This window comes from Sinohyriopsis cumingii, chromosome 3, assembly GCF_028554795.1.
Source record: "Sinohyriopsis cumingii isolate HCF-2022 chromosome 3, ASM2855479v2, whole genome shotgun sequence".
In the NCBI taxonomy this organism is placed as follows: Eukaryota; Metazoa; Mollusca; class Bivalvia; order Unionida; family Unionidae; genus Sinohyriopsis; species Sinohyriopsis cumingii.
Genome location: NC_142963.1, coordinates 1173074 through 1191927, shown reverse-complemented (window position 1 = coordinate 1191927; position 18854 = coordinate 1173074). Strand labels below are relative to the sequence as shown.

Sequence of the window (18854 nt, the reverse complement as noted above, 5' to 3'; positions counted from 1 at the left end):
TCCTGACACCAGGCCGACCAGTACTAACACTAACCTCTTAATGCTGAGCGCTAAAAGAGGCAGCTGCTAGTACCATTTTTAATAGTCTTGAATATGACTCGATCGGGGTTCGAACCCGTGACCTTCCGCATCTAAGGTGGACGCTCTAATCATTTAGGCCTGAGCATTATTATTGGAAATATATATGATCTTAGCACGAGCATAAAATTCTATCTTTTCAAATAACTTAAGCGCTTTTCCGTCGCAGCTTTCAATTACATTCAAATTGCTGTTTTTAAACATTTCTTCATTTTACATCAAATCACGGCGTATTTGGTATTGCTTCAAAGTTCAGTAAATTTTATACACACTGTAGAAGTATTTAGAAAGTTAAGCGTAATTTTAAGAACCATATTCAGGGTTTAAACACGAGTATAAAATTCCCTCTCTGAAATAACATGGACTTTTTTTCTGTAGCACCTGTCAAATAACTATTGATCTGTGTTATGCATTTCTTCATGTTTTATTGTGTCAGCTCACATTTAATGTCATTTAAAAGCCGGCAAAAGCTAAATATTTTTTAAATCGACTAAACACATTTGAGAAAGCTTATTTCAGATTTAAGTAGTATTAAGTGTCTAAACATGAGCAAAATTGTCATCTTTGAAATAAACCGAATATACTTTTTGACACAACTTTTGAACACAAATCAATTGCTCTATTGTATTTATTTCCTAATTTGTATGTATTTCATAATTATATAATTTCAAAGCTGAATAAATTTTAAATTTTACTGCATACCTTTTTTTCAAAAGATAATTTCTAAATTTATAGGCATTGTCCAGGAATAAACTTGACCATAAAAAGTTATTTTACAAATAACTTTAATTTTTATTACTTCCCTCCTCTCTCAGATTTGTTTAACTGTTCTAATTCATGCGAATCTTTATCACTGAGTTCGCTTTATTTCAGAGATCAATGCATTTTAATGGTAAAATCATTATAAAAATGCAATAGAAACTACCCAAAACAATTTATTAATCCCACTTCTATTACTTTCTAAAGTCTTGGATGCTTCTTGCCACTTTTTAAAATCATTGGCTTAATTAGTTTACGATAAAGCATTATTTTTACTGTCATTTGTTTCTTCTGAACACCAACGCTTTAACACTTAATTTTTACGTCACCATCTCTCTCTCTCTCTCTCTCTCAGTTTTTGACAGCTGTGCTGCTTTTCATGCTCGTTATTTAACTCATTAATTAATTAGTGATATAATGATGTGTATTGTAAATAGACGCAGCAGCACAGTTCTATTAATCAAATCCATGCATACACCGTAGAGTGAGTGTATGGTCGGGTAAACTAGTGTAGGCATTTGTGATGTATTATATGTCTAATACCTTACCTCATTTTCCGTACCCTGCAGTAATCCTTTCTATCTAAGGTCAATGGAGTACAACAAAGATAAAATCACGGATACATCGTCATCTCTCAAATCAATGCATGTGATCCAAAACCACTCATTCTACAAATGAATGTATGCGCGAAATGTTTTTTTTTTGTTGTTGTTTTTGTTGTAATTTCCGTTCCAAGGCACGCACAACTGAAAGATTATTTTTAATTTTTGTCTTCAAAGTGTATGCAAGATCGGCTGCTAAAGGCTATGTAACACAAAATGACTGTACGTGATCGCTGGGGTTCAGCTAAATTATGGTCAAGAGTCTTTGGCTCCCATAATACCCAGATAGAATCCCTATCAAAAGCATATAAGAGGAAGTCGCTTTATTTTGGGCTACTAATCTCTGAATATTTCTAATTATAGGATTGTCACTTCTATATTTGGTGTTTTTGTTCAGTTTGGAAACACTTGAAACTCTCTAGTAGCCGATATGAGTTCTATTGTAGAGTCGGAAAGATAACCCAAAGTGGTTTGTTTGTATTCGTACGATTACAAGCTTAATTTACTCTCCGTCATTCATACTGCGGAATCCATTCGCGACCTTTTTGCCGACATCACGTGATAATTATCTTTATCACCTTCTTCGTACTTGTATTTGGATTGGTTTGTGCTGAAATTAAGTCCAGCCTCGTTCGATATATATGCGCAATGAAGTGCAAAATTTTCAATACAAGACGGCAAAATTTAAAGAATTTTTTTCATTCCCGCAGCTTAGCCCACGATTATATGTGTGCATGCTAGTGGACATTTCTTCACTTCAGTAAAATGGTGACATTCGTTCTCCTTCTTGCAGTTATTACAATTCTGGCATGCTGGTAAGTGTATATATTCAGTTATTACAATTTTGGCATACTGATAAATGCATATATTAAAGTTATTACAATGCCGGCATACTGGTAAATGTATATATTACAGCAGTTACAATTCTGGCATATACTTGTAAGTGTTTATATATATATATATATATATATATATATATATATATATATATATATATATATATATATATATATATATATATATATATATATATATAGAGTTGTATAACTTTTATTCATATTTGCTTATTCGTCAACACGTATTAATTGTTTGAATAGAACTGCATTCTGTAAATGAAATTTGGTACAATCGTATGTAAATTATTAAATTCTTCCATACGTTGTGATGATTGTGCTGAGGTTGGTAATATAATCTATTCTTTAGTTTGTGCAGGTAAAGTTTTGCGATTGTGATGCATATTATGATACTTCCTAAGTATCAAAATCAGTGAATGTAACAAATATTGCTAGTTTGACACAAACAAATATAACTAAATTCTTCAGTAATTCCAAATGCAGTTGCCACATATTCAAACAGGGTTCCCATTCTTATGCGTGGAACAGTAGTTTATGAGGCAGCGCTCATGTTTTTTTGTTTGTTTGTTATTTCCATTTGGATATGAGGGAACCACTGTTCAGAAGAAAAAATATGCCAATATATTGAAATCATTTGGTCTACTTCTTCATATGCTAAAGTTAAATTTTACGAAGAAAAAGGAAGTTAAAAAATCTGATGGGTTGTCGATTGAGGAGAAGTGTACCCTTATTGGAAATATAGCATTGATCAAATCATTGAGTTTGCGAAAATTTATTAATTTGTTATCAGCAGTGTCCAGTCCTCCATTATGTATATAAAAAATGAATTAAATTGACCATTTGTTTACAGTTATTTCGAACAGCAAAACGGAAAGGGTTAAAAGAGGTATACTTTTATCCCCATCTTCATGCGGTGGTCTAGACATGGATCATGTTCCCCCTTTTATTCAATACATGACGATTACTTGGATTAAACGCCTTGGTAATCAGGGGTCGTTTTCACATTTTGAAGTATTACGTCTAAAAGCTCGCACTCATACTTTTATTGAATATTTTTCAATTATTTAAAAACAATCTGGTAACTGGGAGAGAAAAAAAATTATATTAAAAATTCAGAAAATAATCGTACTCTTGATAAATATGAATTTACAGTCAGAATATAAAGATTTGCTAAAGAGCTGAACAGCTATACTTTACGGAAAACACGAGGCATGGTCAAGAGAATTAGGGTGGCAGGTAAGTGATCAAACCTGGAAAAGAACTCTAATTTTCAGCAAAGAAGTGCGCCAAAGATACAAACCTAAATGACTTCCTGTTTAAGTTAATGCACATAATTATTGTAATAAATCATTTTTGTTAATATTTCATTGAAGACGATATATGTACTTTTTGTGAACAAGTTGCTGAAAATATGAACACGTATTTGATGACTGTCCAGTGATTGAAGAGGTTTGGAAATCATTTCCTGCGTTAAATAAGAATTATATACAAAATATTATGATTTTTAAAAAAAAATGTTTTCTTTGGAAATTACAAAGTTTGGTGATCTAATTAATCTTGTAATTTTTATTGCAAAATATCTAATTTATAAATCTGGTTGTACTTCAAGATATCTACATTTTACAAGTTGCGCAAGTATAGTTTATGCTTCAAAAAGCTGAACAAATTTTTAGCAAATCTTTATAATAAACGTACACGTTTGAGAAAAAGTTGACCCGTTCTTGAACGTCAATAGCTAATGCCAAACAGTGCATCTGTTATTGAGTTATGTATTTCAACATGATATTTTCAAGTGTGAGCAACAAACACCCTGTTAGCACACATGTATATTTTGTGTGTGTGTGTGTGTGTGTGTGTGTGCGTGCGTGTGTGCGTGAGAGAGATTATATTGAGATACGCTATGTAAACTATGAGTCAGGACTTTTCATGAAGTATGTATAACACCCAAAACACTGTCAGGTGGTGTTAACCGGAATCTGTCAAATCCTGTTGAAATTACACATACACTGTTGAAATGTCAATACAAAAATATTTGACAGAAACAGAAAACAAAAACATACAAAAAGTGTTTCTAATAAACCTTTTCAACGATAATTGACAAATAATTAACATTGGTTCTCGATAACAACGGAATGTCATCGATCATATTATTATTATTGTTATTATTATTATTATTATTATTATTTGTGTACATGCCAGTTGTGAAATAAAGATGAAGAATTGTAGCTTCTAAATACATTTGCAATTTTTGTTTTCGTAAAGTGTCTTTGAATATCCACCTTCAAATTCATGTTTATTAAACACCTAATTGCTTGTGAAGAAATGTCAACTTGCAGCAGTGTTGAGGTTCTTAAGTCCCGAGACAATACATATTTGGAACAGCTTTTCTTTGTTCGTTGCGGTAAGTGTTACAAATGATTTATATCCAAAACAAGAACAAGGAACCAAAGAGGGATTGAGAGACTGAACGATTTGAAGAAATAGGTAACAAGATACAAAACCGAATTAGAAACTGTAATTAAACGTTTTGATTATCCATTTCTTCCTGTGCTACAGGTACCTGAGATGGCACTTTTCTACGTTCAAGAGACTTGGACTTCAGGGTCCTCAACCAAGTATGATCGCTGGAAACCTACCGGAAATCATGAAAAAGGTAATTTCTAAACATTTATAAATTTTTAATTGAGTTTAACTTAAGTTCCTTATGTTTTACGGGATTATCCAGCCACAGCTTAATATAATTTGTTTCAAAGTGATTCCTTGAATGATCCACTAAGAGTAACTCGAACATTTTATGTCGTGTTATGACATCAAATAGAGGTATAACGGCAGACTGACGGACAATCAAACAACAAAAGATTGATAGATAGGTTGATTGATTTTGACGTAAATGTAACTTTTTTATTTTTTAAACAGGGTCAACTTCAGGCAATGATTGACTGGAGCAAACAGTACGGACGAGTATTTGGGTATGTTATTTTTCTGTTCGTAAAACTTCGAGCTTATTTAACTTTTTGATTTTAATATTTACTTTGACTAATTTTAAATTTCCTGCACGTAGACTTAAGTTGGCATTGCTTGCAATCGCTTTTCTATGCAGATTTTAATCGTTTACAGTTTAGAACATTTCGAAAGTTGCATACATTTTACTTATACATAATGCTGTTTAAAATTCAGCCGAATATACATGTTTAACCCAAAAATATAGTAATGGAAAGCAATGATTTTTTTAAACTTTAATTCAAACGTAGCTGAATATACATGTTTAACCCAAAATATAGTAATGGAAAGCAATGATTTTTTAAAACTTTAATTCTAACAGGTATTATGAAGGGTGGACACCAGTCATTGCTGTGGCCGACCCCAAGATATTGCGCCAAATACTCGTGAAGGACTTTGACAATTTCCGGAGCAGAAAAGTAAATACCATATTTGCATGTAAATGTTTTATAGTTTTTGCTGATTTATATTTTGATTTATAATAAAAATGAATGAGTCAATAAAACACATCAAAGGCCTAAAAGCTTATATATTTGTAGACAACAAATACTGGAATTTATTAAGTAGATAGAGGCATCAGTAGTATTGAAAACATCGACGGTATACTTTTTGGATACACCTATTAAACAGGGACACTTAGCATAATATCTGCTGCCTTTTTCAGCCTTTCCCGCTGGCTCCAAGAAAGGCTCTTGGCTTATTTCTTGAGAATGGTCACCAGTGGAAACAAAGCCGCTCGATATTAACCCCTGCCTTCAGTACTGGGAAGATAAAGAAGATGTTCCCTGTCATTGACAGTATGGTAGATAACCTTGAGGAAAATTTAAAAGTCAATTCAGCGGAGGACAAGCCGTTAGATATCTACAGGTATAGTTTGTCTCTCTTTTCTCTTGAGGTCACTGTCGTGGAATTTTTCTTTCATCTTTTAATGTACTTATATGTAGGCAACTGCTTAAGTGCCTTATTTTCAGTTAATCATATAGATGACCTAATAGTTTGACATTTTGTATCAACATTTAACCTTGACAACAGTTTAAACCTTCTTAGGAAATAAAGAAATGAATCATTCGCAACGTGTCTCGTTCATTTTTAAAGCAAATGAATGTCACTACCGATTTTTTACTTCTATAATAATTGTAGTTGTCTCTTTTCACTGAAGATCGGTTAAGATTCAACGGCCTCTTTGTTCTTGACAGCATTTACCAGAGCCTCACCCTCGACGTCATTGGGCGATGCGCATTTGGCTTGCAGACGAATGCTCAAACAGACCCCAAAGACGAGTTCCTGACCAACATTCGCTTCCTCTTCAGTGGCCTTAGCAAGACCTGGATCCTTTACTTAGTCAGTAAGTATAAGTACCCCCTGGCCTATATTTGAGATCTGTTTGATAAAACAGTCATCAAATCTAATCGACCGTCCTCATGCCGTCCTTACACAAAACAAAAGAGGTTAATCGCTTAACTTAGGGCTTCAGTAGGTTTCAGGATCTGAGTCTCCTACATTGTTACAAGCTATTGTCGAAAATCCTCTATACTCTGTTTTCGCACATGGATGACTGTGATAAGATTTCCTCGTCTTTCATAAATGTGCATACTTGTCTCGGAAGGTTGACCCAGCATCACCTTTCATGATGCCTGAGTGAGCCAATTAGATTTTCTCGTCCAAATAGAGTCATCGATTAAAAAAATCATTTCCTTAGCTGTATAAGATCTTATTGCATTGGTTCGTTGTTGACCTAGTTTTGTTTACCTATTTGATTGAGCAACGAGAAAATCATATCGTAAGCGGCCAAGGCTGAAAAGAAGGTTAGCGGATTTTCGCCCGTGGCATCAAAAAATTTTCTCCAAGCATTATAATTGTTAATCACTTTGTAAATATGTCAAGAGTGTTGCCAATAGGCACAGGTAATAGCTAAACTGTTTATACAATACATTTGCATTTTGAATTATATCAGCTTTTAAGCTTCCATTAAAAATTACCCGGAATAAGTAGTTGTTAAAAATAAGCTTACTCATAGTTTTCAGTAATAATAATGCTGTCTGAAGTACTCCAGCATTTGCGATACTGTAAATAAGTTCGTTCATAAAAGAGCTGAACAACCAATAAATGTGATCTAAAATTGAACACACCCATTAAAAAATATTTGCAATATATAGTCGGAGTGCACGGATCGCATTACAACTATGATGCACGCCGCATTTAATATGTCGAACCGCATTTTAATGCTTCACCATCTTTAGTTTGTACAATTTACCAACAATATACAAACAGAATCTGCAAAATATGTTGCTCGTGTGAAACTATGTGGTCTCGTTTACGTCTTTCAGTGCTCATCCCGATCTTCCAGTACTTTGTGTTCGCATTGAAGAATTTGGTTATTATTTTCGGAATGAATCCAGTCGTCTGGCTGAGGAACCAGCTGCGTGAGATCATCCGAATAAGAAAAGAAATGGGGGTTAGTATGGCTTATTATCCCTACCCTAGTGATACTCTATCTGTTATCACGATTCCTCCAAAGCCGAGAGTGTGAATTCACGATGCTGTATAGTTATGGTGACGGTAGGGTGACCATGGATGAAATTGGTGTCTTGTTTTACTCCAGCCCCTGAAACCCCAAGAAGGAATTCAAAGGTGAGATTAAGGAGAGTTAAATTAAAATGATATTTTGAAATGTGCTCTGATCAAGCGTCAGATATGCATTCAGAGCTGGAAGATGCGTCACGTAGGGTGGATTTTGAGTTATAACGCGTGGGTCATGGGGTTGAGGTGAATCTGGAAATGTTGCGGGGGTTCGGAATATAAGCAAAAAAATTTGGAAGATAGGCGATTGAGGGTTTTCTCTGGTTTATATTGGTTTTTATCAATTTGACTCAGTACTTATAACGATACTGACATTAACCAAATTGAAAATAACTCGTGGTTGTAATCGTTCAACTGATTTTTTATCTATTAATTTTGAACACGTTGAATAGATTAATTTCGTGATTGACTATCGGCTTGCAAATGGGTTTACATTTACATTTGTTCGTTTTCTTTTTAAATTTAAAGATATATCAATAGTTTTTACTAGTTGTCAAAGAATTATTTGAACTGAGCTTTCTTTTTTTCTTTTTTTTCTTATTTTGTTTGAGATATATCTTCAGATGTTTTTCACGACTTTCGATTGCATTTTTCAGTCATCACACAATGCTATAGACCTTGTGCAGCTGATGTTGTTCCCATCAACAAAATATTCCACTGGAGCCGAGAAGCAGCATTCAATGACGGATCGTGAAATTGTTGCGCAGAGTCTGACTTTTCTACTGGCTGGGTACGAGACTACGTCAGCAGTACTCTCCTTCCTGACAGATCTTCTCTCGCGCAACAAAGAAGTCCAAGATCGCTTGTGTGCTGAAATTGACCGCATAATCGGAGACAGACATGTGGACTATGACAACGTGCAACAGCTGCCGTACTTTGATATGGTGGTAAATGAGGTCTGCAGGCTGTACCCAACTGCATCGTTGTGAGTATTTCTGCATTTTAGCAACCTTGGGAAAATATGCATAATTTAACTGTATTCTTTAAAGACAATAAAGATTTTCCCCCAAGTTAAGAAAACAACAAGGTTCCAAATGTGCATGTGTAATGTTAGTAATTGATATTTCTATGAGTTAGGAAAATGTTTTAGTGAATAATACACAGGGCATCATATGTACCTGTTATACTTTAATAAAGACATACTAGCATTCGGATTTTGCAGTGGCAATTTGTTTTATACTTTCTTGAATTCTGACAATTCAGTTATGTTACTTACTTAAACTATTTCGATTTTTGTTTGGTGCAGGATCGTTACCAGACAAGCGGCCGAATCACGTATTTACAACGGCGTACTTATCCCAGCAGGAATGGCGATCCAAGCCAACGTTTGGGCTCTGCATCACGATGGACAATTTTGGCAAAACCCCGAGGCATTCATACCTGAGAGGTAAGTGTTTGTCCTGAACTCTGTTTAATTTTAATATTACCCGTACATGACAAAACGTTTGAATGGAAAATAAAATAAAATTTGAAAGGAAAAAGTTTGCACTCTGTATTTTGTGCAGTGGAATTACTGCTAATGAGATAATAGAGCAATAACTCGGTGTCTAAAACAAATATTCGTGATTATTGGGTCAATGAGATGGGCTTGAAATGTAGCTTTTTTCAGATGTTCCATATGGTATAAACGCAAAACTTGCACATTAAATAGCAAATTGTATGTAGATAGTATCTCGTTTCTTTCACGTCAAAAGGATTTATCACAAACAAAATAGTGGTCACAGTCTAATATTTATCGAACTTCAATATGTAAAATTGCATGCCAGACTATGCCAAAATAGCTCGGTAAGATATGTCAAATGCTTACGAAATTAAGATTATTTGGTAAAATAACTAACGAACGCAATGTCTCTTTCAGATTTTCGCCTAAAAATAAAGAAAAGATTGTTCCTTATTCATTCCTTCCCTTCGGGGCTGGCCCCAGAAGCTGCATTGGGGAGAGATTTGCCCTGTTGGAGATCAAGTTGACGATAGTAAGAATCCTGAAGAACTATCGCTTCATGCGACCTCACGATAGTGAGGTAGGATCTTATGCTTTTTGTTTTTCTTACACGGTCATGACATTATTTTCTGTACAGCAATGTGTTTCGATTGCAAGTTTGCATCCCTTACTCTTACTATACATCACGTTCCTTGCAAACCTATTTGAAACTACACAATCTGATGAAGTTAGTCATGCAAACCTATTTGAAACTATACACTCTCATGAAGATAGTCTTGCAAACCTATTTGAAACTAAACACTCTCATGAAGATAGTCTTGCAAACCTATTTGAAACTAAACACTCTCATCAAGATAGTCTTGCAAAATAGTCTTGCAAATCTATTTGAAACTACACACTCTCATGCAGATAGTCTTGCAAAATAGTCTTGCAAACCTATTTGAAACTAAACACTCTCATGAAGATAGTCTTGCAAAACAGTCTTGCAAACCTATTTGAAACTATACACTCTCATGAAGATAGTATTGCAAAATAGTCTTGCAAACCTATTTGAAACTAAACACTCTCATGAAGATAGTCTAAGTGCACAGGTGGAAATGTAGGACTAGACGATAAAAAATTCAGCAATACAAGTTATTTTGAAGGAAAATAATTTTTTAATGTATTTGTAAATAGACGAAGCACGTCTGAATATGCGATAATTCAGGCAATGAGCTCTATCGAGAACGTTGTCTCCTCAATGTGTACCTTGTCCTTTCCGTAAATTTCAGGATATGAAAATGCAAATATTGGTTTATCTCGATTTAAGTAAGTTAAACTGTTGAAATCTGATTTTTGCCGTTCGCCAGTGAACCATGTTTAATGTTTTCGACAATAATTTTTTCTTTCTAATGACTGAATATGTTAATCGATTGTTCCAGCTTGCATCTTTTGAAATAAAAAATATTACGGTGCCTTATTGGATGTATACTTATTATGTATTTATTGTCAGGAGCAGAAACCACTAGATCTTGTCTGCAGGGGTGCCATAGTCCCACGAGATGGAGTACAAATTAGGGTCGAACGTCGATGCTTATCATGAAAACGTGGATATCAATATTACACCATGGAAGGAGAGTTTGTGAATCCCCCACCTGTCCTGATAGGTCAACAGCTTCACGCGGCTTCACACGAAGCGATCTATCCAGTTGTGGCGTCATCACAAAACTACAGTCATTTGCCAGGCATCTGAAGACTGTATCTCGGACGCACCGAATAGGAATGGATAAGGATATAAAACTATGTAAAATGTTCTTGAGCGATCAGAGCTGTTTAACGAGTGTTTAGGGACCTGAAATTTTAATAGCACTTTATTAAATTTTCCGTTAACTAATGGAGAAGACTGGCAGAGATTTGGTCAATTCGATGTGACTACATGTAAATGTGCTTTGAAAGGAGCAGTCGTCGTTGTTTAAAAAAAAATTCAAGTTTAACTGTTGCTTGGGATGGTATCTTTTATACGACACTACTCTAATCAAAGGGCATGGTCTGATTCACGCCGTAGAAAGTCCGTTATTTCCACCCATTTTTGAAAAGTGTCGGAAAGGATATTTCCACAAGGTGGCTACAACCATCTCAATCGGAGATAAGAACTACAGATATATTAACTTATATTTGGACATAATATAAACATATACATGTATAATTATTGCGTAAACGGGCATATTGCAATTAGATATTACATTAACGTGTGCAATAACGACAAAAACTATACCCACGAAGTTCATATGTGCATGTGTTGATATAAGAGAGATTATGCCTTTGCTCTGGATACAAGTTAATAATGTCATTTTAATTTTAAAGCAAATGGAGCTTTTAGATTTGCAATTACATTGATCATAGTTGTATACAAACTCAGGGAATTAATATTGAAGAAATTGTTTTACTTGTATTTGCCAGGAAGAATGAAAGACAGTTTATTACAAAAATTCCTTAATCTAGTACATTGTATGAATACATGCAGCTCTCTATTTTTACGAAGAGAAATATTCAGAAGTGGAATAGTAAACAGGACAAATATCAGTATGATTACACTGTTACAATTTCTTGGTAAGCAAATTAAAATAACTCTCTCTCTCTCTCTCTCTCTCTCTCTCTCTCTCTCTCTCTCTCTCTATATATATATATATATAATACAGAGCATTTCATCTGGGACTTCTCTATGAAGACATATTGACGTGATTTTATTCTTTAAATTATTTGCTAATGTTACCAGTCAAAGGACCTTGCACATATGCGTATACGAGGTTTACAAAATTGTGTTCATTTGTACATATTTCTGGATGCAATAAAAACATAATGTGATGGATCTCTTGTTAATCAATTCATGGGTTACATATCCATGGAATATGATGTAGGTATTCCATTAAGATCATACCATGTGCGGCGTCCTCGAACCTCTCTCTCGCTATCATATTCAGAGCAACCAATAAAAAAATCCACTGATCGTACCTAAAACACTATAATATACTACACTTAGGCGTAACTGTCTAAAATACACAGAATTTAATTACATACTATTGTAAAAACACATTTCACACCGTGACACTAATTGTCGCCTGAGTATATGAACATTCATTCTTTCATTGGATTAGCACAGGCATATGTGCATTTCTGAATCATGCCGACTTGTGGGAAAAGTTTCAAAAAGTTATTTTAAAATGTCCCTAAATTAAAAAAATTATTTATTTTTCTGATATTACTTTAGACTGTATTGGAAATTTGTCAAGCGTATGCATAGTTGAAAGAATGGAAAATAAGTTAATTTGTAAAACTGTACACAATGGTGTCTTTTCATCATAGGAAAACGAGTGTCACGTATCTCTAGACAATTCACGACTTTCACTTTGCCGTTTACTTTTTGTCGCCTGTTGCAATGAAATGTGTGACCGGTACGTTGACCTCGTTGTCGGTGCGTTGTGGTTGACCAGTGTGACCTCTATGCATATTTTTCTACAAAGCCATAGACACTTTATAACTAGTACTTCTCAACAGTTAATCCAATTTCATTTTTTGGGGTGTGTGTGTGCTTGTTCAATAATTCATCTCTTGCTTCGTCAAAGCCACCTGCAAAAGTTAAGCTATCATCAACTTGTATTTTAATCTGTGCTTGTACTGCATATTCATCACGATCTCCATGTGGAAGATTTCAAATTCTTTCATTTCAAAACATGTACTACCTTTGGTCATTTTTGGGTTATTTACATAACAATGTCTTTTGCCTTAGTCGAAGTGAATGAGGGTTGTGGATAATATTGCATACCTGATATAATGATTGTGAGTGATAAACAAGATGTTTTTAGAATCTGAGTTAGTGGCACTTTCCATTGCGTCTTAGCTCGAGTGAAAAATGTATAAATATAAGTTCGGTAACCAAATTATTCATTCCTGTTTTAAGATCAGATTGTTGAATCAATTACAGTTGTGTTCAGCTGTACTCTGAGAGGAATTATTTATTTAAATTATTCATTGGAATTAAAAATTGCTCATTGACAGTTGGACTAAAACACAACTTTGGAATTACTATGAAATAATTAAAGAATATTGGTACATCAGGACGTTCGAGACTAGTGGAATTAATTCGGAACATTCTATATGTTTGGACGTGTGATGGGACATTTAGGATTATTTTGGATTTAAATCAAAACAGTGTAAGTGTCTCTTGAATATTTTCCCTTTTTAACTGAGGGAAATAAATTATTTGCTCTTTTTACTAAATTTATTGGTTTAAGTTTTCTTTTTGTTACATAATTTAAATTTTAGAGTCGTATCATTTTATTCTTTTTAATAAAAAAAAATCATACAATTGTATATCTTCAAATTCAAAAGCAATGTTTTGTAGTAGATGGACTTTGGTCAATTATTTCCAGTCTTCATTTGTACAGTAGGTACAGATTACATATTAACAAATATTAACAGTTCAACAAATTTTATGCACGAAGCAGTTCAAGTTTTAATTTTATATCTTCTTCAACGGGGTTAACAATTCGAAACAATATATACAATTAACACAATGTCTAATGCAACATTAAAGTCTTCCTTTGCAGCTGCAAACATCGTGCGTTTAAACAACAAAACCGGGGCTTACAACTGGTACATCATACAAAAAAGGATATCGAAGAAGTTGTAAAGCCAATTAGTCCAATGTTTCAATTAATTCGGTCACAACTGACTGCATGATGCCAGTCTTTTACCCTACAAAGGTGTTACTAAATAAATGTGTTCACCTTCTGTACAACATTTACTGTGCCCTTTCTCGGTAGATTAAATGAGTACTTGTGGTTCAGAGGGTAATTGTTTTCTATTCTGAAAACAAAGCATATAAATATGTTCAAATAATAAATTGCGTTGAAAGTAGCATGTAACAGAGGTACAATCCAAGAAAATCTCGTAGTATGCAGGGTATGGACACAGTGTGTCCGGCACAGTCGATTACCGCTCGAGAATTTAATCTCTTATTCTATGTATACAAATAGCAAACGTTTTATCGTTTTAGATAAATTAGTGAAATGTGTTAAGTTATACAGAGTCATAGATGAATTGAAAGAAAAACATGCAAGGGGAGAAATTAAAAGGGAAAGAGATTGTAGGAACAAATTAAATCACTAAGACAAAGAATACAAAATGAAGTGTACAGTTGTATGACATCAGCATGGGTCCTCGTCACAACTCTCGGCTGTTTGATATATATATCATTGACCATATCAATTACAAAAGTTTTCAATGTACTATTATCTGTGTTTCCAAGAGTCTCTACGATTTACAAATATTGTTTTTCAAAGTCACTTGTTCGTTTGTTATTCAAGCTAAAAAAATAATGAAATGATGACAACGATATTTTTGAGATCACAGAGAGTAGTACTTTACTCGGGCTTTGACGTTTTGTGTATCTTTAAAAAAATGAGCAGAAAAGAGGGGAGAAACATGTAATATTGGAGACTGGAAGAAGTTAAAAACTATGCCATGGAAGAAGTAAAAACTAGGCCATGGAAGAAGTTCAAAAACTAGGCCAAACAATTAACAAGGATTTAAATTAGAATAACAACTGTATCACAATATTTTGATCCAGTAAAATCAACTGCTGCAACTATTAGACAGCTTATAAAAAGACCTTTTGATACGTCTATGGAGAATAATAATTTGAAAGATTTTTTAAAAAAATGGAGAAAACAAGTTGATATTAAGTTAACAGTTATTAGGCAGAACTGTGATGGATGAGCAAACACAATCTCAGAGCTACAAGATGAGGACAGAAAGCAGATATTTTAGATGCAGATGATTTGTTTGCACAAAGACAAAGAGTCATTTTTACTATTGTGCTTGATCTAGAGACAGCGAAGGAAAGAGCACTAAAAGCTGAAATAAATTACAGCAAACATTATTTATTGCCAGCAGAACAGATGATAATTAGATGCTTTTGAAAGTTACATTGAGAAAATAGTGACCCTTACGAAGTGTAGGTAGATGGTTTAGGGATGAAATAATGCCATTAAAATTAGCTCAAGCTTATGAATTTAACAATATCCATCATTTTAAGCTGAATACAGCAAGTATTCAATAGTTACTTAAGTGCAATGTCATTCAAATGACCTAAAACACAACGACTTGTATACATCTTTATAAACTTGAATGTTGAACGTTTGCATTACAATGAGACAAAGAACGTTTATCTCACAACAGGTTTTTAAAATAGAATATAATATTCACACATGATAAAACAATCACGTACATCGTACCTCAAAGAAATCAATCTTCTAATTGCTGGTTTAAAAGCTCCTTAACTACCAACACCATACGCAAACATACCTCGTATCAGTATGACAACTGTTTTACCCGTGAACCGATGGCAGCAGAAGAAGTAATTGTCGGATGAGAAAATCTAGTGGTATAGAGTGTGTAGGAATCGATCATCTTTCAATTTATTTGATCTGGATCGAGCTGGAAAAAAACAAATACTAATGATAAAGGTATAGAAAAAATACTGAAAAAACCCGAAGATTTGAGTGAAAACAGAACATATACACTGGATTGCAAGAATTCATGATTTAGAGAACAAGGTTTATTTTTACATCAATATTGAAACAAAATGGACCATGTTTTTGCTTCCATTCATGCCTACGCTTCTGCTTATCCCGACAAATCTTGTAGCCCCCCAAAATGTAAAACGTCAAAACCATCGCATTCAAAACCTAATGATTTTAATAGCTTTATGTTGAGTGGATAAAAAACGAGAACGTATTGATCGCAATTATGATGGGTGTTGGTGTATATGTTGCTTACCAGTCTGCAGGGTAAAGTAAAACTTGAAAAATACCATTGAGCTTCCTGGTACTAACAGACTATTGTCGACGCTTTTCTTGTGATCTTCCAGATGGTGTCAGATTTAACATAACACTTGCAAAAGCCATTTGTCCGCAAAACTGAGTTCGAGTATCAATAATGAACAGAGCAAAATTAAGACAAAGATACACTTAGGAATTTTATTGCTATATTCTCTTTGATACAATCAAAATGAATTTCATAGCACGTCAGCAAATACGTATTTTTCTTCTTTAATCGTCTTTCTGTTTGGAAGTATTGACCGCAACGTCCCTTCTCTTGATAATGATAACATGCAACTTTACGTCTGTCTCTCTTTCGACTTGTATTCGAAGCTCCGCTTCTTTTACATTGTGGATAATCTGGAGTACCGTGTCTTCTTTTTCGTGATAAATATCTTGACTTTTATATCGACAGGAATGGTCTGGAGTATTTTCAGAAGTATTGTTGAAAGTGTATTTTCGAACTACTCTTTAAATCTCAACCAGAAGTGTCATCTGCTGTGAATTTTCCATCTTCATTTATTAAAACTGCATGTAGGGTAGATACATATGGGACAGAGATTATTCATGTGTTTTGTCTTCTTTCATGGTATAACATACTTATATTCAACACAAAATAAACCATCAAAGTTCATGTTTTTATTTCATTCCTTGTGCAACACATTTATATTAAAAAAGACAACGAACAAAAAGTTCATATTTCATTTCTTTATTAGTCACACATAACGTCTTTGTCATAATCAGTTATCACTTGTCTCCCAGTGTAGAATCCACGACATTTCCAGTCGCGTACATCCTTCCAGTCGAAAATCTGTTGGCTTTTCCAACCAGCTATATACACGTCTTGGTCAGTATGAAGTGTCGATACATTTAGACGAATGTTTTCTTTACACGGACGTACACAACTCGTATGAATCACTATTCGCAACATTTTTAACAAATCAAATTTTGGTGATCATGTCTTTGCAAGTACTGTTCATAAATTTGCACAAAAAAGTATTTGCTAGTAAACTAAATCTGTGAAATGTAGTCTCTGACACACCCGCACGGTCGCGCACACACGCCATCAAATTTTCAATGAAATCGTGTTCTTTTGATACTTCTTCGTAATTCACCAAGTCCTGAACATTATCAATGACTTTCTTTCATGGATTTGGTGTAACGCTGATGACAGAAATATTGGTCTGGAATGTCTTATAATGTCTTCGTAGCTGATCAACAACCACTAAACATTTTGAAATTAATCAGCCATTTTATAGCAATCAAATATCACATTTTAAAGCCTATAAGCCATGTTGGATGCATTTGTTCTTTGCTTTTCAAATTCAACAATGTAATTGTAATAGGTCGTTCTAATTGCTTTGGAAGTCAATATTTGTGTACCTAGAATGCGAAAATAGTCTTCGGTTCCTTACTTTTGGCTGACCTTAGTGTTGGATATGAATAAAAAATTGTCTTCTTCAACCAACACTTCTTGATGTGTGTTGGGTAATACAGAACGTCATCGTCCTTTGGCTTCTGCTTTCTCCTTGGAAAATGTGTAGTTATTTCATGACAATAGATAGTTGAAATATAACTTGGCTAGGTCACATCTCTCTCCATTTGTATAGAACATCCTTTTCTGACCTGGAAGAGTCACGACAGATCGTACTTCTGATCAGAGATTTACAAAAAGTCACTGAAAAGTATGTTTCCAACATAACTTCTGACTACTCCTCTCGAGATAAAAGTAAAGATACCTGCTATATCTGCCAGGAAAAAGACTTGATTCGAGACAATATATATCGTCAAGGAGACCTCTAAGACAAGAGAAAAGGGAGACAGACGTAAAAAATGCATTTCATCAGTGTCAGGAAAAAAGGACATTAGCCTTCAGGTGTTCCAACAAAAAAGAAAACAAAGACAATAAGCATTCATAAGTAGGAATAGAGGAACCCATTCCAATAAATAAAAAAAAAAGAATTCGAGAGAGGCAGAAGAAACAGTAGAAAGAAGAGTAACCCATAGCAATGAAGAAATTCGAAAGAGAAAATCAGTATAAACGTGGACTTTTGTGACATGTTGCGAAATTTCATCGCAATTCTGATTCGTCAAGAATATACCAAAGAAGATGTAAATGTATATTGGTCTTGATGTTTTTCTTACAGTTTGGATAAGATACTCAAACACACGTTTACGGACAAAACTTATAGGGCTGGATAGTAAATGTGCTGTGTTAGCAAATGTAGGGTATTGGATAGTATTTGTGGGTGTTAGTCATTTTACATTCTTCGTTCATTAATAGGTGCTGGGGTGTTAGTCACTCAAAATGCTAAGACGTTTATTATACACATCTTTCAGAATTTGCAAAAAGAAAATTTAATTTAATTTTTTAACATTAGCAAAATATTTGCAAGTTTTATATTTTTGTGGACGTATATAAGTCTTTGTTAAATTCAGTATAATTTGTTAATATTTTTGTTTACAAAAATATAAATTTGTAAATGTTTCACTTTTAAAATCTGTTTGTAATAAAATTATTCTATATTATTTATATTTAAGGGCATGACTTCTTTAAGTGGCACTTTTACTGTCGCTGAAATTAAAAATGAATATTCAGGACTTTTTTGTCTCCTATTAAATCCGTTAAAGTTCAGAATTTAAGTAAAACTTTTAGTCTAAGCCAACTTAATTTATAGTT

The 18854-nt window shown here is 33.9% G+C and overlaps 1 protein-coding gene across 1 annotated transcript; it reads left to right on the top strand.

Annotated features, from left to right (window-relative positions):
• Positions 1 to 2130: 2130 nt before the first annotated feature.
• LOC149802329 (cytochrome P450 3A56-like) lies at positions 2131 to 11896 on the top strand. The gene is made up of 11 exons (XM_089951270.1): positions 2131 to 2254; positions 4850 to 4946; positions 5210 to 5262; positions 5616 to 5712; positions 5958 to 6160; positions 6490 to 6638; positions 7621 to 7748; positions 8470 to 8798; positions 9120 to 9260; positions 9732 to 9894; positions 10807 to 11896. The coding sequence occupies exons 1-11, from the start codon at positions 2205 to 2207 to the stop codon at positions 10894 to 10896; spliced, it is 1500 nt and encodes a 499-aa protein (XP_089807396.1). The 5' UTR covers positions 2131 to 2204; the 3' UTR covers positions 10897 to 11896.
• The last annotated feature ends 6958 nt before the right edge of the window (positions 11897 to 18854 follow it).